Source organism: Rana temporaria, chromosome 4 (assembly GCF_905171775.1).
Source record: "Rana temporaria chromosome 4, aRanTem1.1, whole genome shotgun sequence".
NCBI lineage: Eukaryota > Metazoa > Chordata > Amphibia > Anura > Ranidae > Rana > Rana temporaria.
Genome location: NC_053492.1, coordinates 466,284,729 through 466,308,599, shown reverse-complemented (window position 1 = coordinate 466,308,599; position 23,871 = coordinate 466,284,729). Strand labels below are relative to the sequence as shown.

The window sequence follows — 23,871 nt, the reverse complement described above, 5'->3', positions numbered from 1 at the left end:
CAAAAATATATAAATAAAATAAAATGGTAAAAATAATAAAAAGATTAAACAACAACAAAAATAAAGAACTACTGACACCAGTGGCGGAACTCCCGTGGGTGCAAAGGTTGCACTTGCAACAGGGCTCTGGCATTCTATCACCAAGGGGAGACCCCAAGACTGCAGGTAGGTGGCCCACCACAGGATATAATGAAGGGTACCACAATGGGAGAAAAGAGCCCCGGGAATCAGTGGGAAGGGCCCCGGTTGGGGGCCAGGGGGGCCTTTCATGATTTCTTGCATCGGGGGCCTTATGTTTCTAGCTATGCCTTTGGCCTGCAGCTAGGGTCAGCGGCAAACTGAGGGCTCAGATCAGTTGCTATCCTCTCCCCCCCCCTCCATGGTCTCAGTACAGGTCTGATGGGGACACTAATAAAAGTGGATTCTGATGTAGATACTGGTGTAAGGGGGGACTGTGATAGGGTCCCTGAAGTAACAGGGGACTCTCATGAGGACTGTGATGTAAGGGGGGCCTCTGAGGGGATTGTGATGTAAGGGGGACTCTGAGGGGACTGTGATGTAATGGGGGACTCTAAGGGGACTGTGATGTAAGGGGGACTCTAAGGCCCCGTACACACGAGAGGATCTATCCGCTGGAATTTATCCGCGGACCGGTTTCAGCGGATAGATCCCCTGGTGTGTACGATCCAGCGGATATTTTTCCGCGGATATTTTTCCCCGCAATGGATTTCCAGCGGATCAAAATTTCTTAACATGCTAAGAAATCGATCCGCTGGAATCCAGTCCAGCGGATTGATCCGATGGTCTGTACAGACTCACCGGATCAATCCGTCTGAATCCATCCCTCGCATGCGTCGTAATGATTCGACGCATGTGTGGAAGTCCTTATATTACAGCGTAGCGCATGTCGCTGCGTCATCATCGCGGCGACGGCGCGACACGTCACCGCGGAGGGAATTCCGCGGGGATTTTGATCTCATGGTTAGTACAACCATGAGATCAAAATCCGCCAGAGGATTTATCTGCGGAAACGGACCTCCGGACCATTTCCGCGGATCGATCCTCTCGTGTGTACTAGGCCTTAGGGGACTGTGATGTAAGGGGGACTCTGAGGGGACTGTGATGTAAGGGGGGACTCTGAGGGGACTGTGATGTAAGGGGGGTGGTCTGATGAGGTTCCTGATGTAAGAGGGGAGCCTGATGGAGTCACTGATGTAAGGGGGACTCTAGTGAAGACACTGGTGTAAGGAGGGACTGATGTAAGGGAGGGGACTCTCATGGGGTCGCTGATGTAAGGAAGGGACTTTGATGGGGACTGTGATATAAAGGGGGGATTCTGAGGGGAACTATGATGCAATAGGGAAATCTGAGGGGGCTGTGATGTAAGGAGAGGTATGATGGGATCCCTGATGTAAGGTGGGACTCTCATGGGGTAGCTGATGTGAAGGTGGAACTGTGATGTAAAAGAGAAATCTGAGGGGACTGTGATATAAGGGGGAAAGGGGGGGGGTCTGATGGTATCCCTGATGTAAGATGGGAGTCTGATGGGGACTGTGATGTAAGGGGAGGCAGGATCTGATGGTGTCCCTGATGTAAGGGGGGCTCTGATGGAGCCTGCGTTGTATGGGGGGGATCCGATGGTGTCCACGATGTAAGGGCCAACTCTGATCGGGCCTGTGATGTAAGGGGGACTCTAATGGGGCCTGCAATGTAAGGGGGGACTCTGATGGGGCCTGTGATGTAAGGGGGACTCTAATGGGGCCTGCGATGTAAGGGGGGACTCTGATGGGGCCTGCGATGTAAGGGGGACTCTAATGGGGCCTGCGATTGATGTAAGGGGGGACTCTGATGGGGCCTGCGATGTAAGGGGGGACTCTGATGGGGCCTGCGATGTAAGGGGGGACTCTAATGGGGCCTGCGATGTAGGGGGGACTCTAATGGGGCCTGCGATGTAAGGGGGACTCTGATTGAGACACCAGTGTAAGGGGGACTCTCACATGGAACCTAATTTAAGAAGGGACTCTAATGGGGACTTTAATATTTTTTGTAACGTTTTTTTCTCTGTTGTGAAGCAAATCTGATTACAAAAAAAAAGTCAAACCTATTGATTAATTTATATTCTATTCCAGCATTTATAAAGCTGATACAATGTGGCCCTCGGACTCAAAAGTTTGGAGACTCCAGAGCTAAATGTAGGCGGTGCGTAGAACTGTTGGGGGATCCTCTTTTATTCTATGCTTCCGTTGGACTTCATCAGATAAGAATTAAAGGACAGTTGGCTGTGAAGCTCAGTCGCCTTTCCCCGGGGGCCCCTGTGGCCCTTCCAGAACCAAGTCTATCACAACTCACACCAAGAAATCACATGGAGCGACCGTATGGGAAATCTGGGAGAGCCGGGCCATGGGAGCGCTGGGAAAATATGTACGGCCGCCGCTACCGCTGAACACAACCAGCAAAAGAAAAACATCTGTTTTTCACTGAGCTCAAAAATTCAACTGAAGAATAAATTTAGTGTTCAAAAGAAGAGAGCTGTTTTATTTTTATTTTTTTATTATTAACCCCGTCCTGTCCAGCCTATGATAGTGTATGTACACCCACGGGCAGGCCCGTCGCAACAGGACAGGCAAGGCAAGCAATTGCTTGGGGCCCCGAGCTAGAGGGGGGCCCCCAAGCTGGCTCGCCTGTCTGCCTGCTGCTATGTTCACAGGCTCCCCGCGAGCCCCCCTCCTCCCGCACGGAGAGCCGCACAGCTGAATCCTGGAGTTCAGTGCCGAAGCGTGCAGTTGCACTAAACTTCAGGATTCAGCTGTGCGGCTCTCCGTGCGGGAGGAGGGGGGCTCGCGGGGGGGGGGACAGTGCAGCCGTCCCTCTCTCTCCACTGACTGCAATACATTACAGTCACACTTCGGCTCCTCCCCCCCTCATGGCTCAATGTGTACACAGCCAGGAGGAGGAGCCGAGGAGAGACACGAGTGCTGCACAGTAAGCAGGAGGTAAGGGGCCCCCCTTAAGCAGATTCGAGGTGAACTATTGAAGTGATGGGAGATGAGAGGGTGGTATGGTGATATGTGCTGGGGACTGATTTGAGAGGGAAGATGATATGTGCTAGTGTGTGTGTGTGTGTGGGGGGGGGGGGGTCCGATTCCCCCCCCCCCCACTAGCACATATCATCTTCCCTCTCAAATCACTCCCCAGCACATATCCCCATACCACCCTCTACCCCCCCCCCCAATTAAGATGCTCTGTTCCCCTGTGCCCATCCCACCCTGTGCCCATCCCACCCTGTCCCCATCCCACCCTGTGCCCATCCCACCCTGTCCTCATCCCACCCTGTCCCCTTCCCACCCTGTCCCCATCCCACCCTGTGCTCATCCCACCCTGTCCCCATCCCACCCTGTCCCCATCCCACCCTGTCCTCATCCCACCCTGTCCCCATCCCACACTGTCCCCATCCCACCCTGTGCTCATCCCACCCTGTCCCCATCCCACCCTGTGCTCATCCCACCCTGTCCCCATCCCACCCTGTCCTCATCCCACCCTGTGCTCATCCCACCCTGTCCCCATCCCACCCTGTACCCCCCCAAATTAAGATGCTCTGTTCCCCTGTGCCCATCCCACCCTGTGCCCATCCCACCCTGTCCTCATCCCACCCTGTCCCCATCCCACCCTGTCCTCATCCCACCCTGTCCCCTTCCCACCCTGTCCCCATCCCACCCTGTCCTCATCCCACCCTGTCCCCATCCCACCCTGTGCTCATCCCACCCTGTCCCCATCCCACCCTGTCCCCATCCCACCCTGTCCTCATCCCACCCTGTCCCCATCCCACCCTGTCCCCATCCCACCCTGTGCTCATCCCACCCTGTCCCCATCCCACCCTGTGCTCATCCCACCCTGTCCCCATCCCACCCTGTGCTCATCCCACCCTGTCCCCATCCCACCCTGTCCCCATCCCACCCTGTCCTCATCCCACCCTGTCCCCATCCCACCCTGTGCTCATCCCACCCTGTCCCCATCCCACCCTGTCCCCATCCCACCCTGTCCTCATCCCACCCTGTCCCCATCCCACCCTGTCCTCATCCCACCCTGTCCTCATCCCACCCTGTCCCCATCCCACCCTGTGCTCATCCCACCCTGTCCCATCCCACCCTGTGCTCATCCCACCCTGTCCCCATCCCACCCTGTGCTCATCCCACCCTGTCCCCCTGTGCTCATCCCACCCTGTCCCCCTGTGCTCACCCCACCCTGTCCCCCTGTGCTCATCCCACCCTGTCCCCCTGTGCTCATCCCACCCTGTCCCCCTATGCTCACCCCACCCTGTCCCCCTGTGCTCATCCCACCTTGTCCCCCTCCCACCCTGTCCCTCTGTCCTCATCCCATGAAAATGACAGGACGAGTCTTAAAAAGGAAGGGGTGCGCGAGTTTCACCAGGCCTAGGGCAGCACAAAACCTAAATACACGAGTGTGTCCTGCCTGGCTCCCTCTCCCCTCCTCCTCCCTCTCCCCTCCTCCTCCCTCCCTCACAGTCCAGAGCCGCCAGTAGGAGGCCGCCCACCGGTTCCTGTAGGCTTTGTGTGCGTGCAGGGGGGGTTGGGGGGCCTCTATGTCCATTTTGCTTGGGGCCCCCAAATTCCTTCAAACGGTCCTGCCCACGGGGGAGGGGGGCATTAAGGATCGGCGATCATGTGAAACACTGTGATTGGCTCTCACAGTGGTCACATGATTGCGAGCCAGCTCTGCTGGCTACTGATAGTTAGTGGGGACTGAGAGCAACGAGCGTGCTCCCAGCACAGAAACAGCGGCCGCCCAGTGACATATTTGTGCGGCGGCGTGTAGACGTTAAAGACCACCTTGTTGCTGCTGCACATATGTGCTGCATGGAAGGCAAGAGGTTAAATACGCAGGATGCCAACTAAAAACATAAAATGATAAACAGAGTATAATAAAAATAAAATGTTTTATTAAATGGGTTAGTCACGTCCATGTAGAAAGAAAGAAAGAAGAACTAAAGAAGAGAAAAAAGACCGTTTGATCAAGGAGGACAAACTGAAAGAGGAACTTCAGCCCCCCGAAATGCAGGCCCCCCTCCACCACCACTAGTACCACCCAATTTGACAGTTCAGCACGTGTACACATGAGCCAAAACATGGTGGTGCGCCATTTACTGGGTTAAATCAGGTATGGAATACAGCCACACCCCAAACAACCCAGCAAAGAGTACACAACAGTATGAGTCAATATACAATACATATATATATCCAGGGCTCGAAAAAATCACGGTCGCCAGGTCGCCATGGCGACTAGAAATAGCCTCCCGGCGACTTGGCTTGGAAGGTGGGCAAAAAAAAATAAAAAACATCTTGTGAAGTCCCCAGCTCTTCCTTGTGTGAGCTGGCGCCATCTGGTGGTGGCCGTTGGTATTACAAGTTATTACCACCAGATGTGTAAGCTGGCGCCATCTGGTGGTGGCCGTTGGTATTACAAGTTAAGCATTACAAGTTAAACAGCAATTCTAATGTCATTTTTCACTATTTTCACTGCCATCTTCTTCCCTCTAATTAGAACCCCCAAACATTATATATTTTTTATCCTAACACCCTACAGAATAAAATGGCGATCGTTGCAATACTTTCTGTCACGCCGTATTTGCGCAGCGGTCTTACAAGCGCACTTTTTTGGAAAAAAATTACACTTTTTTAATTAAAAAATAAGACAACAGTAAAGTTATCCCCATTTCTTTTAATATTATGAAAGATAATGTTACACCGAGTAAATTCATACCCAACATGTCACGCTTCAAAATTGCGTCCGCTCGTGGAATGCCGACAAACTGTAACCCTTTAAAATCTTCATAGGCGACGTTTAAAAAAATCTACAGGTTGCATGTTTTGAGTTACAAAGGAGGTCTAGGACTAGAATTATTGCTCTCGCTCTACCAATCGCGGCGATACCTCACATGTGTGGTTTGAACACCGTTTACATATGAGGGCGCTGCTAACGTATGATTTTAGCTTCTGCGCGCAAGCTCGTCGGGACGGGGTGCGTTTTCTGGCTCCTAACTTTTTTAGCTGGCTCCTAGATTCCAAGCAAATTTGTCAAACCCTGTATATATATATATATATATATATATATATATATATATATATACACACACACACACACAAAATTCCAGTGTGGTTGTACAGTGAGTCTGACTAGTACAGATCAGACTGGGGTTCTCGGTCCCCCTGTGCCCCTAAATAGGCACAGGGGGACTTAGACATAGAAGGTGCATGGGGGGCTGAAACAAGGGTTTCCCAACCTCTTTTCTTTCTTTCTTCAGAGAAGTGACTAACTGTGACAGGAGTCACTTTGGGCGGGGGGCCCATGGCCCACCGCTCAAAGTGACTCCTGTTACAGTTAGTCACTTCTCGAAAGAAAGAAAGGAAGGAAGGAAGAGAAAGAAGAGGCAAGGTGCTCAGAAGATGTAGCTGAGGTCAGGACAGGTAGTAGAGGTGAGGTGCTCAGAAGATGTAGCTGAGGTCAGGCCAGGTAGTAGAGGTGAGGTGCTCAGAAGATGTAGCTGAGGTCAGGACAGGTAGTATAGGGTGAGGTGCTCAGAAGATTTAGCTGAGGTCAGGACAGGTAGTAGAGGTGAGGTGCTCAGAAGATGTAGCTGAGGTCAGGACAGGTAGTATAGGGTGAGGTGCTCAGAAGATTTAGCTGAGGTCAGGACAGGTAGTAGAGGTGAGGTGCTCAGAAGATGTAGCTGCGGTCAGGACAGGTAGTAGAGGTGAGGTGCTCAGAAGATGTAGCTGAGGTCAGGACAGGTAGTAGATGTGAGGTGCTCAGAAGATGTAGCTGAGGTCAGGACAGGTAGTAGAGGTGAGGTGCTCAGAAGATGTAGCTGAGGTCAGGACAGGTAGTAGAGGTGAGGTGCTCAGAAGATGTAGCTGAGGTCAGGACAGGTAGTAGAGGTGAGGTGCTCAGAAGATGTAGCTGAGGTCAGGACAGGTAGTAGAGGTGAGGTGCTCAGAAGATGTAGCTGAGGTCAGGACATGTAGAAGAGGTGAGGTGCTCAGAAGATGTTGCTGAGGTCAGGACAGGTAGTAGAGGTGAGGTGCTCAGAAGATGTTGCTGAGGTCAGGACAGGTAGTAGAGGTGAGCTGGGAGTATAAAGACAGCTAAAAGACATCAGTCAATGAGTAGTGTTGGGCGAACGGTCCAGGTCGAGAAAACATTCAGCCTGAACTTTGCCCATTAGGGTGTTCTCAGGACACCCAAACTTTCTGTGCGTTTGGTGGGATGTTCACCCGCCAAACGCACAGTCAATTGTTGTTAAGGAGCAGGGCCAGGAAGCCGGCCGCCTCATCCTTAACAACGGATGAGTCATCAGCTGTCAATGGGCTTCCCACTGGCATTCGGCGGTCAGTCATTGTCACAGGCAGAGCTTTTTTTATTTTTGGGCCATTGTTTTTTTTATTCATTTTTTAGGACTTATGTAGCATTGTTATTTATTTTTTAGACTTTTTTTGGTGAATGGGTAGGGGTACAATGTAGGGGGGGCCAGGATCCGGGATCTGTGCATCTGGTATGGACGGGGGGGAAGGGGGCACACACAAGTTTTTTCTTTTCTTTTTTTATAATGCCAGCTGGTAATTGCAACCGCGAGTCAATTTAAATGTGATTAGACTTGTTTTTTATTTTCTTTAGAAATTTCATTATTGCTGCAGCAGGTTCCATCCATGCTACAGATGCGCCACTTTACAGACAGACTAAGGGGACCCCCCCAGGCACTATATTTAAAGGATTTTTTCTTTTTTTTTTTTACTTAAAGCATCATAAAAATCACTGTCATTTAAAAAAATAAAATTGGCATTGATACATGTCCCCCAGGGCAGTACCCGGGCCCACGTACCCTTGAGACAGGTATAAGAGGGACATAAATTAGCCAGTATGTGTCCATTAAGTGCTGTGTGGTACAGGACACAGTGGCAGGGCCGCAATCAGGGGGGTACAGGCAGTACACCTGTAAGGGGCCCGGGGGGTCCCCAGGGGCCCGGATGGCAACCCCCTTTAAAAAAAAAAAAAAACATTTTTTTAGGTGTCCAGAGGTCTCCAGGGGCCCGGAGGCCCCCAGGGCCCTGGATGGCAACCCCCCTTTATTTATTTATTTAAAAAAAAAAATTATATATTTTATATATATATATATATATTATTATTATTAAAGGGCACAGAGGTCCCCAGGGCCCCCGGATGGCAACCCCCCCTTTTTTTTTTCATATATATACATTTTTTTTTATTAAAGGGCTTAGAGGTCCCCAGGGCCCCATGTGGCAACCCCCCCCTTTTTTTTTATAAATGTTTATTTTTTTATTTTTGTTTATATATATATATTTTTTTTATTAAAAGGCCCAGAGGTCCCCAGGGCCCCGGATGGCAACCCCCCCTTTTTTTATGTATTTTTTATAAATGTTTTTTTTTTTATTAAAGGGCCCAGAGGTTTATTTTTATTAAAGGGCCCAGAGGTCCCCAGGGCCCCGGATGGCAACCCCCCTTTTTTTATGTATTTTTTATAAATGTATTTTTTTTTATTAAAGAGGCCAAGAGGTTTATTTTTATTAAAGGGCCCAGAGGTCCCCAGGGCCCCCAGGTGCCCGGATGGCTACCCCCCTTTTTTTTTATAATTTTTTTTTTATTTATTATTTATTTTGTAGAGGCACCCCCCCCCTCCCCCCGGTTCTCTGCTCCAGGGGGGCCATGCCTGAAGCTGTGATGGCGGCCCTGCACAGTGGTGAGAGAGCTGTGCGCTGTTTGGCTGATGAGATGCTGCTGGTCTAATTGGGGGGGACTTTAACCACTTGCCGCCCGCCAATGACAAATTGACGTCGGCAAAGTGGTTGTAGAATCCTGACCGGACGTCAGGATTCCCCCGGGGGCACGCATCGCGGCGATCGTTGTTGCGGGGTGTCAGTCTGACACCCCGCAACACCGATCTCGGTAAAGAGTCTCTCACGGAGACTCTTTACCACGTGAACAGCCGTGTCAAACCACGGCTGATCACGATGTAAACAGGAAGAGCCGTTGATGGCTCTTCCTCACTCGCGTCTGACAGACGCGAGTAGAGGAGAGCCAATCGGCGGCTCTCCTGACAGGGGGGGGTCGCGCTGATTGTTTATCAGCGCAGCCCCCCCTCGGATCGAAACATGGACCACCAGGGAAGCCCACCCTGGACCACCAGGGAAGGGCAGGAAGAAAAAAAAACGGGGCAAAAAAAAAGTCTAAAAAAAAAGTAAAAAAAAAAAAAAAAAAGTAAAAAAAAAATATAAAGATGCCAATCAGTGCCCACAAATGGGCACTGACTGGCAACAAAAGGAAAACAGTGCCGCCCCACAGTGTCCATCAGTGCCGCCCCACAGTGTCCATCAGTGCCGCCCCACAGTGTCCATCAGTGCCACCCCACAGTGCCCATCTGTGCCACCCCACAGTGCCCATCAGTGCCACCCATGAGTGCCCATCAGTGCCGCCCATGTGTGCCCATCAGTGCCGCCCATGTGCCCATCAGTGCCGCCTATGAGTGCCCATCAGTGCCGCATATCAGCGCCCATCAGTGCCGCATACCAGCGCCGCCAATTAGTGCCACCTCATCTGTGCCCGTCAGTACTACCTCATCGATGTCCATCAGTGCCATCTCATCTGTGCCCATCAGTGCCGCCATATCAGTGCCCATAATTGAAAGAGAAAACTTACTTATTTACAAAAAAATTTACAGAAAAAAATAAAAACGTAATTTTTTTTTCAAAATTTCCAGTCTTTTTTTAGTTGTTGCACAAAAAAAAAAAATCGCAGAGGTGATCAAATACCACCAAAAGAAAGCTCTATTTGTGGGGAAAAAAGGACGCCAATTTTGTTTGGGTACAGTGTAGCATGACCGCGCAATTGCCATTCAAAGTGCGACAGTGCTGAAAGCTGAAAATTGGCTTGGGCGGGAAGGTGTATGGAAGTGGTTAAACCTTGTTGTGGGACACGTTCATGTTGGCGGTAAACCAAAGAAATTTTTTTTTATACCAAAATGTATGGGCATTTTTTGTTTGTTCATTGACAATAGGCTGCGTTTCTTTTACAAAGACATGGCTGGCTAGTAATCCAGACCCCACAAAATATCGCAAAGGGTGTATAATTATAACAGCAGACAATGTGATTGACATACAGTTCTATAGAAAACAAACAGAAGACACATGGAAGACACTTACTGTTTTTTGAGACATGTCATTGGACTGACGTTGTTGGCTCTAAAGTTATGCGTGATAGATCTTAGCCCTTCTACCCATTGCTGGAAGACAGACAAACACACAATACAGATAAGGAAAATCACTCCATTGAAGACATACTGAGCAACAAAGGCAACACATTTACAGATTATATTACAATTAAAATGCTGGTTTACATTCAGCTGTTACTCCTTCGCTTTCCTCCAAAATAACCAAATTCTCAGGACAGAAGTATAACATATAAAAGCGATGAGCAGAAACAACGCGCTTCTGTGCCAGACGCTACGCCATTATTTGTCACACAAACACCAGAAAATTCCCAACGCAACAAAGTGAGATGTATCTATGTATGAATCCCCATGTATAAGGGGATTCTAACGTAAGGTGGGGCGACTCTCATGGTGACCCTGATGTAAGGAGGGACTCATGTAAGGTAGGAATCTGATGGGAACACGGATGTAAGGGGGGAGTCTGATGAGAAACCGGATGTAAGGGGGAATCTGATGGGAACCCTGATGTAAGGGGGGACTCAGATGTAAGGGGGACTTGATGGGGACACTGATGTAAAGGGGGAATCTGATGGAAACTCTGATGTAGGAGTGATAATCTGATTGGAACCCTAATGTAAGGGGGAGAATCTGATGGGAATCCTGATGTAATGGGGGAGATGATGGAAACTGATGTAAGGGGGGGATCTGATGGGAACCCTGATGTAAGGGGGGACTCAGATGTAAGGGGGACTTGATGGGAACACTGATGTAATGGGGAAATCTGATGGGAACTCTAATGTAAGGGGGAGAATGTGATTTGAATCTGATGTAATGGGGGATATGATGGGAACTCTGATGTAAGGGGGGACATCTGATGAGAACCCTAATGTAAGGGGGGAATTTGAAGGGAACCCTGATGTAGGGGGGCAATCTGATGGGAACTCTGATGTAAGGGGGGAAATCTGATGGGAACCCTAATGTAAGGGGAGAAACTGATGGGCACACTAATGTAAGATGGGGACCTGATAGAAGCCCTGGTGGGGGGCTCAGAAGTAAGGGATGACTCTGATGGGATCCCTGATTTAAAGGGGGACTCTGATGGGAATCCTGATGTAAGGGGGGAAATCTGATGGGAACCCTTATGTAAGGGGGGAGGGATTTGATGGGAACCCTGATGTAAGGGGATTATCTGATGGGAACGATAATGCAGGGGGGGGGGGGAATCTGATGGGAACCCTAATGTAAGGGGAGAATCTGATTTGAACCATAATGTATGGGGGTGGGGGGAATCTGATGGGAACCCTGATGTAATGGGGGGCTCTGATGGAAATCCTGATGTAATGGGGGACTCTGATAGTAATCCTGATGTAATGGGGGACTCTGATAGTAATTCTGATGTAATGGGGGACTCTGATAGTAATCCTGATGTAATGGGGGACTCTGATAGTAATCCTGATGTAATGGGGGAATCTGACAGGAACCCTGATTTAAGGGGGAACTCGGATGTAAAAGGTGACTCTGATGGGAAGGGAAGAATCTGATGGTACCCGTGATGTAAGGTGGGAACCCTGATGTAAGGGGGAACTCGGATGTAAAAGGGGACTCTGATGGGAACCCAGATGTAAGGGAGGAATCTGATGGGAACCCTGATGTAAGGTCAGGGCTGGACTGGGACAAAAATTTGGCCCTGGACTTCATCCAGACTGGCCCACTTTGACAGGTCTCTCCCATGGCGGCCGGACACCTCCCGCCCCCCAGCCACCCGCACCCCCTCTCCTCCTTCACTAGCCACTAGCTGTTCTACTTTATTAGAGTAGAATTGCTGGTACTGTTACTCTTATAGGCAGTACCAGCGGGGAAGCTAGACATTATTACACCCGGGGCAAAGAATCTGTTTGGTGCCCCCCCCACCTAATGGGACAAGATTAGGCAGAAGTGAGAAACTCCCAGGCCATAGCTGTTTAGTCAGCTGTCTGTCCCCTCCCCTGTGCTCCTTCTGGTACCCCCCATGCTCCTCTGTCGTCCCCCCTGCTCCTCTGGTCCTTCCCCTGCTTCTCTGTTCCCCCCCAGGTGAGCACTGCAGGGAGGGAGAGGAGGTGAACGCTGCAGGGAGGGATAGACAGAGGAGCGGAGTGGGGGGGGGTGGTCTGCTGTCACTGAAGCCGGCCCACTGAGCCATTGGCCTACCGGGAAACTCCCGGTAGTCCCAATGGCCAGTCCATCCCTGTGTAAGGTGGGAACTCTGATGTAAGGGGGGACTTTGATGGTAATCCTGATGTAATGGGGGAACCTGATAGGAACCCTGAAGTAAATGGGGACTCTGAAGGGGAACTCAATGTAGGAGGGAACTGATGGGGAACCCGATGTAAGGGAGACTCGAATAACATGAATAAATAAATAAATAATCAAATAAAATAATAATAATAATAAAAGACTTAAAAAAGAAAACGAATGCAGACACCACATTTACGGATTTGTAAGCTGCAATTAATAAAAAATGTTTGTTTCTGGGTTTATTACCACTTTAATATTTTGTTTTCCACTGTTGTCAGCAAGGAGTGTAGCAGACACAAATATTGCATGCAGAGAAAAGTCATGTGAAGTAACCTCAAAAATCAATCACATCTGCATTTATTTGTCTGGCCACATAAACTCATATAGGATCAGTGACTGGCTGCTTCAATAAAACACATTCTGCACTTTCTATTAATAAAAGCATTTAATAACATTTCATGTAATCATCAACAAAACACTCAGACACTAAAAATTCCAGAGCAATGAGGTATGGCAAGAAAAACTGTAATATGAATAATGGAAAATAATATTCGCCTGTATGAGTGCCACATAAAGAACTGGTGGGCAGAAGAAAAAAAAATGGGAAAAACCTGGCAAAATAGCCTTTCTTCTGCTGGAGTAGAGAGACATCTTCCCCTACTCCGTAGAAGTGCTTACCCCAGCTTGGATGAGTTCTTCATTAGTTCTTTCATGGACAGGTGTGCAATTGGAACACAAAATATTCAGCGCTAATATAAATCAATGATCGTAATGATAATCAAAGATCGCAAAAAGCTCAAGTTCCTTGTTTTTGGGGCAGAAGCCTGGGAAAGATCTGAGGGGAAATGCCACACTTCTTGCATTAGAGGCAGGTTTTAAAATATAAGAAACTAAAGGACAGGGCAAGCAGTAAAGGCTCAATAATCAGCAAAAATAACATCACAGCAACAACACGGCACAAAGTACAGATACAGTGGTCAAAGACCATCGTAAGTTAGGGTAGGCAGTACAAATGCTGCGGTAGGAAGAGAAGCTGCAGTGAGGGCAGGCTCCACAGGTGCGGTGGTCAGAAAACAAGCTGAGGTCAGGACAGGTAGTAGGAGGTGAGGTGCTCAGAAGATGTAGCTGAGCTCAGGACAGGTAGTATAGGTGAGGTGTTCAGAAGAAGTAGCTGGGGTCAGGATAGGTAGTAGAGGTGAGGTGCTCAGAAGACGTAGCTGAGGTCAGGACAGGTAGTAGAGGTGAGGTGCTCAGAAGATGTAGCTGAGCTCAGGACAGGTAGAAGAGGTGAGGTACTCAGAAGATGTAGCTGAGGTCAGGATAAGTAGTAGAGGTGAGGTGCTCAGAAGACGTAGCTGAGGTCAGGACAGGTAGTAGAGGTGAGGTGCTCAAAAGACGTAGCTGAGATCAGGACATGTAGTAGAGGTGAGGTGCTCAGAAGACGTAGCTGAGCTCAGGACAGGTAGTAGAGGTGAGGTGCTCAGAAGATGTAGCTGAGGTCTGGACAGGTAGTAGAGGTGAGGTGCTCAGAAGATGTAGCTGAGGTCTGGACAGGTAGTAGAGGTGAGGTGCTCAGAAGATGTAACTGAGGTCTGGACAGGTAGTAGAGGTGAGGTGCTCAGAAGATGTAGCCGAGGTGAGGTGCTCAGAAGATGTAGCTGAGGTCAGGACAAGTAGTAGAGGTGAGGAGCTCAGAAGATGTAGCTGAGCTCAGGACAGGTAGTAGAGGTGAGGTGCTCAGAAGATGTAGCTGAGGTCAGGACAAGTAGTAGAGGTGAGGTGCTCAGAAGATGTAGCTGAGGTCAGGACAGGTAGTAGAGGTGAGGTGCTCAGAAGATGTAGCTGAGGTCAGGACAGGTAGTACAGGTGAGGTGCTCAAAAGATGTAGCTGAGATCAGGACAGGTAGTATAGGTGAGGTGTTCAGAAGAAGTAGCTGAGGTCAGGACAGGTAGTAGAGGTGAGGTGCTCAGAAGATGTAGCTGAGGTCAGGACAGGTAGTAGAGGTGAGGTGCTCAGAAGATGTAGCTGAGGTCAGGACAGGTAGTATAGGTGAGGTGCTCAGAAGATGTAGCTGAGGTCAGGACAGGTAGTAGAGGTGAGGTGCTCAGAAGATGTAGCTGAGGTCAGGACAGGTAGTAGAGGTGAGGTGCTCAGAAGATGTAGCTGAGATCAGGACATGTAGTAGAGGTGAGGTGCTCAGAAGACGTAGCTGAGCTCAGGACAGGTAGTAGAGGTGAGGTGCTCAGAAGACGTAGCTGAGCTCAGGACAGGTAGTAGAGGTGAGGTGCTCAGAAGATGTAGCTGAGGTCAGGACAGGTAGTAGAGGTGAGATACTCAGAAGATGTAGCTGAGGTCAAGACAGGTAGAGGTGAGGTGCTCAAAAGAGGTCAAGCGAATCAGCGCAGGTGCAGTGGTCAGAAGATAAGCTGAGGTGAAAGCATTCAGCACAGCTGAGGTGGTAATAAGTCATAGCAGAGAGTACAGATGCTGTGGTCAGAAAATAATCTAAGGTTGGGACAGGCAGTACATGTGAGGTGGTTAGATAGTAAGCTGAAGTGAGGGCACACAGCACATGTATGTTGCTCAAAGGACAAACTGAGGTCAGGACAGACAGCACAGGTGTTGTGGCCATAAGGGAAGCTATGGTGAGGGCAGGCAGTACAGGTGCAATGGTCAAAAGACAAGCTGAGGTCAAAACAGGCAGCACAAGTGTGTTGGTGATCATAAGAGAAACTGAGGTAGGGGAAGTAAGCACGGGCAACATGGTAAGCGGGCAAGTCGAGGTCACAGCAGAAAGTACAGGCATGCTAATCAGCAGACAAGCTAAGGTCAGGACAGGCAGCACAAGTCTGCTAGTTAGAAGAGAAGCTGGGTCAAGAGCAGGCAGCACAGGTGAGGTGGCAATAGGAAAAACAAAGGTTATAGCAGAGAATACAGGTGCTGTGGTCAGAAAAGAAGCTAAAATAAGGACAGGCAGTAAATGTGAGATGAATAGAAAGTAAGCTGAGGTAAGGGTAGGCAGCACAAGTGCGATGGTCAGAAGACAAACTGGTAAGGCAGACAGCACTGATGTAATCGGCATAAGGGAAGCTGAGGTGAGGGCAGGCACTACAGGTGCAGTGGTCAGAGGCAAGATGAGGTCAGAACAGGAAGCACAGTTGTGGTGGTCATGAAAGAAGTTGAGGTGAGGACAGGCAGCACAGGCAAAATGGTAAAAGGAGTCAAGGTCATAGGAGGAGGTACAGGCGTGGTAATCGGCAGACAAGCTGAGGTCAGGACAGCCAGCACAGGTCTGGCTAGGAATGGTGGCAATAGGACAAGGAAAAGTCATAGCAGAAAGTACATGTGTGGTGGTCAGACAGATGACAAGCTGAGGTCAGGACAGGCAGTTAATGTAAGATGGTCAGAAGAGAAGATGAGTTAAGGGCAAGCAGCATAGGTACCGTGGTCCGAAGACAAGGGCAGGAAGCACAGGTAATATGGTAAGCTGAGGTTAGGGCAGGCAGTACAGGGAAAGTAGCAAAGTAAAAAGCCAAAGTCATAGTAGAAAGTATGGGTGAGGACAGGCAGCACAGGCAAAGTGGTAAGAGAAGTCGAGGTCATAGCAGGAGGTACAGTTGTGGTAATCGGCAGACAAGCTGAGGTCAGGACAGCCAGCTGAGGTCAGGACAGCCAGCACAGGTGTGGCTAGGAATGGTGGCAATAGGACAAGGAAAAGTCATAGCATAAAGTACAGGTGTGGTGGTTAGACAGAGGACAAGCAGTTAAGGTAAGATGGTCAGAAGAGAAGATGAATAAAGGGCAGGCAGCATAGGTGCAGTGGTCAGAAGACAAGGGCAGGAAGCTCAGGAAATATGGTAAGCTGGGGTTAGGGCAGGCAGCACACGGAAAGCAGCAAAGAAAAAAGCCAAAGTCATAGTTAAAAGTATGGGTACAGGAAAGTACTGGTCAGACGCAAGCTGAGGTCAGGTTAAGCTGCACAGGTGTGGTGGTCATAGGAGAAGATGAGGTGAGGACAGGCAGCATAGGTGCAGTGGTCAGAAGACAAGGGCAAGAAGCTCAGGAAATATGGTAAGCTCGGGTGAGGGCAGGCAGCACACGGAAAGTAACAACAAAGGTCATACTAGAAAGTATGGCTACAGGAAAGTACTGGTCAGAGGCAAGCGAAGGGCCGCACAGGCAGCACAAGTGTGGTGGTCATAGAAGAAGCCGAGGTGAGGACAGGCAGCATAGGCGCAGTGGTCAGAAGATAATGGCAGGAAAGCTCAAGGAATATGGTAAGCTGAGGTGAGGGCAAACAGTACAGGTGCAGTGGTCAGGAGATAAGCAGCACAGGTCCAGTGGTCATAACAGAAGCAGAGGTGAGCGTGCTTTGGTCAGAGGACAAGGTCTTAGCAGAAAGAACAGACCCAATTGGTCAGCAGACAAGCTGGGGTCAGGGCAGGCAGGATGGGGTCAGGGCAGACAGGATGGGGTCAGGGCAGGCAGCACAGACGTGGTGGGTGTATTGAATTACACTGATTTAAAGGCTCTAAAAGCGGTCATCACATTTCCCCCTTCCCATAAACGACTGTCCCACCTGCTTGTTGTTCTGGTTTGTAAAGCTTGTTTGGATCTATTAATGTGTTTTTCTGCCGAAAAAAAAAAAAAAAAACCTGCAAGTCTGGTCTCTGACAGATCTCAGCAATTTCATTTTCCAAATGGAAGTTGAAAGCGTCTCGTCGTGGAGCTGAGTGGATGTTAATAGCACAATACATGTAAATGTGCTGCGAGAACTCGATGTACTTGTTTTCTTGGCAGATCCGCGGATCCCAGCCTTCTAGAGCCACGAGGAAAGCCAGAATGTGAGAATTCGATATTTCAGGCATTCCTCCCCTAGGCCTAGAAGGGAATTCCTGTTCTTTTCCAAGAATAGCAGGCAGATTTTTTGTTGTACTAAACCCATTTGTATGGGGAGTTTCTCTTTCTTTCCCTTCTGTGTTTGGTAAAATAATGTAGCTTTATCCATGATGGGAGTATGCAGAGCATCGATGATGTACAATGTCAGCATCTCCTAGTAACCAATCATAACCCACCAACTGAAATCGGATTGGTAGTTATGGGGGTGATTTAGGCAAATAAGCAAAGGAAAATTCCCCCTGCAAAGCCTATTTGCCTTTAGTAAATCAACCCCTATACTGTAGGTAATGCATTTTGAATATATTCTCTGCAGCAAACCCAATGTACACAATGCAATAAAAGAATGATCTGCATTCAAGTTTACAACAAACGGTAATAAAAAACCTGAAGAGTCACGCCACAAATCATACTGCAGTAACCCCAAAACCATACAATGCATGCTAGAGTCTCACAGTAGGTCAGCAGCCTGCAAACAACTCGCAGGCGCTCTAATGTAACAAGCTGAACGCATCCGTTAGGACAACTGATGGGGGGGTATAGGCAACCTTCCTGTACAGGGCCACCTGTTGACCCAATGCAGATTGCTCAGCATCTTTCATCCTCCTATTCCCTTTTCCTGCTCCGCATCCCTCTATTACTACAACTCCCAGAATCCACCACACCCTGCGGGGGCATGTATGGGCATGGCTCACCGCGTGGGAGGTTCAGAGTTATGACTAGTACTGAGCAGGGTGTGCAGAGTGAGGTCTAATGGGGATGCAAACTAAGGAGTAGTTGGGGATACAGAGGGCAGGTAATGGGAGATGCGAAGGGGTAATTGAGGTTTCAGGTAATGCAGGAGATACAGAGTGGGGGTGTTGGGAGATGCAGGGGATGCAAAATGTGGCGTAGTGAGGGATGTATGAAGACCAGAGTGAGGTGTATTGGGGGATTCAGGGGGTGACATGGCCGGCAGGGGGAAAGCCATGGCCTGGCAGGAGGAAGGCCTTGACCTGGCAGGAGGAAGGCCTTGGCCTGGCAGGAGGAAGGCCATGGCCCGGAAAGGGGAAGGCCATGGCCCAGCAGGAAGAAAGGCCATGGCTCAGCAGGAAGAAAGGCCATGGCCCAGCAGGAAGAAAGGCCATGGCCCGGCAGAAAGAAAGGCCATGGCCCGGCAGGAAGAAAGGCTATGGCCCGGCAGAAAGAAAGGCCATGGCCCGGCAGAAAGAAAGGCCATGGCCCGGCAGAAAGAAAGGCCATGGCCCGGCAGGGGAAAGGCTATGGCCCGGCAGGAGGAAGGCCATGGCCCGGCAGGGGAAAAGCCATGGCCCGGCAGGAGGAAGGCCATGGCCCGGCAGGAAGAAAGGCCATGGCCCGGGAAGAGGAAGGTCATGGCCCGGCAGGAGAAAGGCTATGGCCCAGCAGGAGAAAGACCATGGCCCAGCAGGAGAAAGGCCAAAGCCTGGCAGGAGAAAGACAATGGCCTGGCAGGAGGAAGGCAATGGCTTGGTACGAGGGAGGCCACAACTCAGCAGTTGAGAACCACTGTGTTAAACTACTCAACCCCTCCCATTGTCTACATCTACAAAGCATAGAAATCAACTGACTTGTAGTCCTAAGCTAAGGACTGAGCTGGCTGAGTGTGATTTGTTTTTTCTACGAATACAAAGGCCACCAGTCACGTTTCTTGTAACGGGGCAGCTGTCTGTAGCAGAGCAGGCTCCTATGACATGTATATTTTATTTATATCAAAGTCACTTGCTCTGAAATGCCACAGCTCTGTCTTGGCAGCCTCTTACAACCTGGAAACCTTCTGATGGCAGCCGTCTTGACTCTTAACAGTCCAAAATACTTTATTGTTATCATTACATGTAATGATAGGAAGACAAAAAGGCAGCCAAAACATTTTGGGGGTCAAAAACTCCCACTGTATCAGGCCCTTTCATTAATATGTGATTGTGCCTACATCTACAGCCAGGTGTGATATACATTAGGAATCACATACTCATTTTTCCCCCTGTAAAAGGACTCCTAGTAAGGGTGGCCAATCTTACTGACCACCAATGTAAGAGGATCCTTCATTGCTGACAACCAATGTAAGAGGACCCTTCATTGCTGACCACCAATGTAAGATGACCCTTCATTGCTGACCACCAATGTAAGATGACCCTGCACTACTGACCACCAATGTAAAAGGGTTTCTTATTACTGATCACCAACGTAAGAGGACTCTTCATTATGGACCACCAATGCAAGAAGACCCTTCAATACTGACCACCAACATAACAGGACCCTTCATTAGTGACCACCAATGTAAGAGGACACTTTATTACTGACCACCAAAGTAAGAAGACCCTTCATTGCTGACCACCAATGTAAGAGGACATTTCACTGCAGACCACCAAAGTAAGAGGACTCTTCATTACTGACCACCAACATAAGAGGGCAGTTCATTACTGACCACCAAAGTAAGAAGACCCTTTATTACTGACCACCAATGTAAGAGGGCCCTTCATTACTGACCACCAGTGTAAATGGACACTTCATTACAGACTACCAATGTAAGAAGACTCTTCATTACTGACCACCAATGTAAGAGGCCATTTCATTACTGACCACCAATGTAAGAGGCCATTTCATTACTGACCACCAATGTAAGAAGACTCTTCATTACTGACCATCAATGTAAGAAGACTCTTCATTACTGACCATCAATGTAAGAAGACTCTTCATTACTGACCATCAATGTAAGAGGACTCTTCATTACTGACCATCAATGTAAGAAGACTCTTCATTACTGACCATCAATGTAAGAGGACTCTTCATTACTGACCACCAATGTAAGAGGACTCTTCATTACTGACCAGCAAAGTGAGAGGCCATTTCATTACTAACCACCAATGTAAGAAGACCCTTCATTACAGACCACCAAAGTAAGAAGACCCTTCATTACAGACCACCAATGTAAAAGGAGCAAAAATGAAAAGGACGAAAACTGGACAGCCGCACTCCAAAATTTCTTAAAAAGAGATGTCTTTTATTTTTCAACTGTGCATACAGTCACTGCAAACCAACAACATACAGTATGGCCAACGCGTTTCGCACTGGCAGTCAGTGCTTAGTCATGGCTTAATGTCAAAGTAAAAGGACTCTTCATTACTGACCACTAATGTAAGAAGACCCTTCGTTACTGACCACCAATGTAAAAGGACACTTCATTACTGACCACCAGTGTAAGAAGACTCTTCATTACAGACCACCAATGTAAAAGGACTCTTCATTACTGACCACCAATGTAACAGGACTTTTCATTACTGGCCACCAGTGTAAGAAGACCCTTTATAAATGGCCATCGATGTAAGAGGACCCTTCATTACTGACTATCAGTGTAAAAGGACACTTCATTACTGACCACCAATGTAAGAAGACCACCAATGTCAGAGGACCCTTCATTACTGACCACCAATGTAAGAAGACCACCAATGTCAGAGGACCCTTCATTACTGACCACCAATGTAAGAGGACACCTTATAACTGACCACCAATGTAAGAAGACCACTAATGTGAGAGGACACTTCATTACTGACCACCAATGTAGGGTGGCCCTTCTCTACTAACCATTAATCAAAGGGCAGCTACATTTGTTTCAAATCTGGGTGTCAAATACTGTAAGTATGTCACATTTTTCATTATTATTATTCATTATATCTACAATTTCCTGATCATGTAATATAATTGTTATCAGGGGTTTCCTGAGACTTGAATAATTTCCAGGGTTTCTCTGGGGTAACAAGGTTGAGAACAGTGGGGATAACCCACGTGAAGGTATAAAATGAAGCTCCATACTGAAAAGCAATGGACCTTCATTGCCGGATCCACATTCCCCACTAGGTGAGGATACAGAGCTGAGGATGAGCACTACATCTGATAGGACAAGATTCCAACCACCATGTGAAGAGCAGTGTGCTAGCAAGCTATGAAGGCCGCCTACCACCCTTCTCAGAGGCGGCTCTAGGCTTTGTGAGGTCTTAGGCAAAACTTGACATGGGGGCCCCACTCACTTCCATAATGGGAAAAATAATTCAAGGACAAGAGCCTCTTCCCCACAACCCTGGCCGGTGGTTTTGGGGGTCTGTGGGCAGGGGGCTTATCAGAATCTGGAAGCCCCCTTTAACAAGGCGGCCCCCAGATCCTGCTCTTTAATAACTAAGGGGCGGGGGCCATCTGGTGTGAGGTCACCTGGTGAACCCGCCCCCTTGTGACGTCACTGACTGAGGGCATGCTGGGTCATTGACGTCACAAGGGGTGGTGTCACTGATATTCACTGGATGTTAGGGACACTGGGCTCTTAACGCTGCCTGAGCACAGCAGCGTTAGGCTGCTTTCACATTGAGGCGTGCAGCCGCGGTGACGGTATAGCCGCGCTATTTGTAGCGCGGCTATACCGTCGTATTTACCGCGATATTCGGGCGCTAGCGGTGAGGTTTTAACCCCCGCTAGCGGCCGAAAAAGGGTTAATACCGCGGTATTACCGCGCTTTCCCATTGATTTCAAGTTAGGAGGCCGCGAGGCCCTTGTGAGTGTGAGGCCTTAGGCGACCGCCGAATTTGCCTAATTAAAGAGCCGCCTGTGACCCTTCCTGCCATATAGATGTAATAATTCATAACTTGGGGCAGTGCGGTGGTAAGTGGTTAGCACTTCTGCCTGGCAGCACTAGGGTTGTTGATTTGAATCCCAACCACAACACTACCCGCCTGAAGTTAGCATCTCCTCTCTGTGCCTGTGTGGGTTTCCTCCCGGTACTCCGGCTTCCTCCTACACTCTAAGGCAGGAGTCCCAAACTGTCGGCCCTCCAGCTTTAGTGGAACTACACGTCCCATCATGCCTCTGCCTGTAGGAGTCATGCTTGTAACTGCCAGCCTTGCAATGCCTCATGGGACTTGTAGTTTTGCAACAGCTGGAGGGCCGCCAGTTTGAGCCCCCTGATCTATGTGATCAGGGGGTATGTGAGTCAGTAACCTTAGATTGTGAGCTCCTTGAGGGAGCACTGTTCCCGATGACAGGGAACAGACGATCAGTGACATGTCAGGGGAAGAATGGGGAGATGTTGTTGTGTTTACACCGACATCTGCCCGTTCTTCAGCTCTGTGACCCGATTGCGGGACACCGGCTGACATCAAGGCCGCGGTTCCCGCAGGCCACGGTCACGGAGCTCGCGACCCGCGCCGGCGCGACCACACAGCGGGACCCAGCGACATCAAGGCCGCGTGTCCCGCAGGCCACGGTCACGGAGCTCGCGACCCGCGCCGGCGCGACCACACAGCGGGACCCAGCGACATCAAGGCCGCGGGTCCCGCAGGCCACGGTCACGGAGCTCGCGACCCACGCCGGCACGACCACACAGCGGGACCCAGCGACATCAAGGCCGTGGGTCCCGCAGGCCACGGTCACGGAGCTCGCGACCCGCGCCGGCGCGAGGACGTATATATACGCCCATTTGCGCAGCCGTGCCATTCTGTCAACGTATATGATCGTGCGGTGGTCGGCATGCGGGCAAAGGGGCAGCCGGGTCGATTTTCTTCACACTATTTTACTTACAATCTATTTACGTACAATTATTGGTAATGCAGTTCCACCCTAAGGACAGCGAGAATTGGCTTTAAAAATTGAGTCATACCTTCGCTACGTCCACGCTCTCCGCCACCATGTAAATGAAGTTGATGTTCACCAGGTCCGTCCCGGAGCAGACGCACACGATCCGCCCTTCCAGATCGCTTTCGGCTTTTCCAGCGGACTCCAGCGCAGACAGGATTTTTGGATCCTGCAACCAGAGGAGAGAGCCGAAATGAATGTCAGAAAATAAATAAGAAGGCTTAAAAGCAATTACGGCCCATGTGCTACGGCGAGCGACACATGGACAACATCACCGGAGAACAAAGTGCCTTCCCCAGAATGAGAGAAACATACACAATATTAATAGATGTCCTGGTTGGTTCACAGCAGGAATAGGAAACTCCCTTCTGGTCTATTGATTTTTTTTCCCGGAGTTTGCAGCTTCTTTATCCTTTAATCCTTGTCTATGTTCCTGTCTAAGTTGGTGCCGTGACTGCTAGCCCCCCCCCCCCCCAGGTTTCCCTGTTTTAGGGTGGCTCCTTTCTCTTGCAGCATCCTGTGGAGCCACCCTTGAGTTGTGCCTACCTACAATGCGCACATCAATAGACACACAGGCCCAGATTCTCGTATCTCGGCGTAAATTTCCGCGGGCGTAACGTATCTCGTTTACGTTACGCCGCCGCAAGTTTTACGGGCAAGTGCTTTATTCACAAAGAACTTGCCTGTAAAGTTGCGGCGGCGTAGCGTAAATCTTCCGGCGCAAGCCCGCCTAATTCAAATGATCCGGGTAGGGGGCGTGGATCATTTAAATAAGGCGCGTTCCCGCGCCGATCGTACTGCGCATGCGCCGTCCCTAAAATTTCCCGAC

General features: G+C 49.5%; 1 protein-coding gene across 4 annotated transcripts in view; it reads right to left on the bottom strand.

Annotated features, from left to right (window-relative positions):
- PLCB4 (phospholipase C beta 4) overlaps positions 1-23,871 on the bottom strand; it is a 477,241-nt gene that overhangs the window by 160,908 nt on the left and 292,462 nt on the right. For all 4 annotated transcript variants that reach the window (XM_040351702.1, XM_040351705.1, XM_040351703.1 and 1 more), the window contains 2 exons: positions 23,068-23,211; positions 10,230-10,309 (listed from right to left, as the gene is read on the bottom strand). In XM_040351702.1, coding sequence (XP_040207636.1) covers positions 10,230-10,309; positions 23,068-23,211 — 224 coding nt within the window. The remainder of the gene's footprint in view (positions 1-10,229; positions 10,310-23,067; positions 23,212-23,871) is intronic.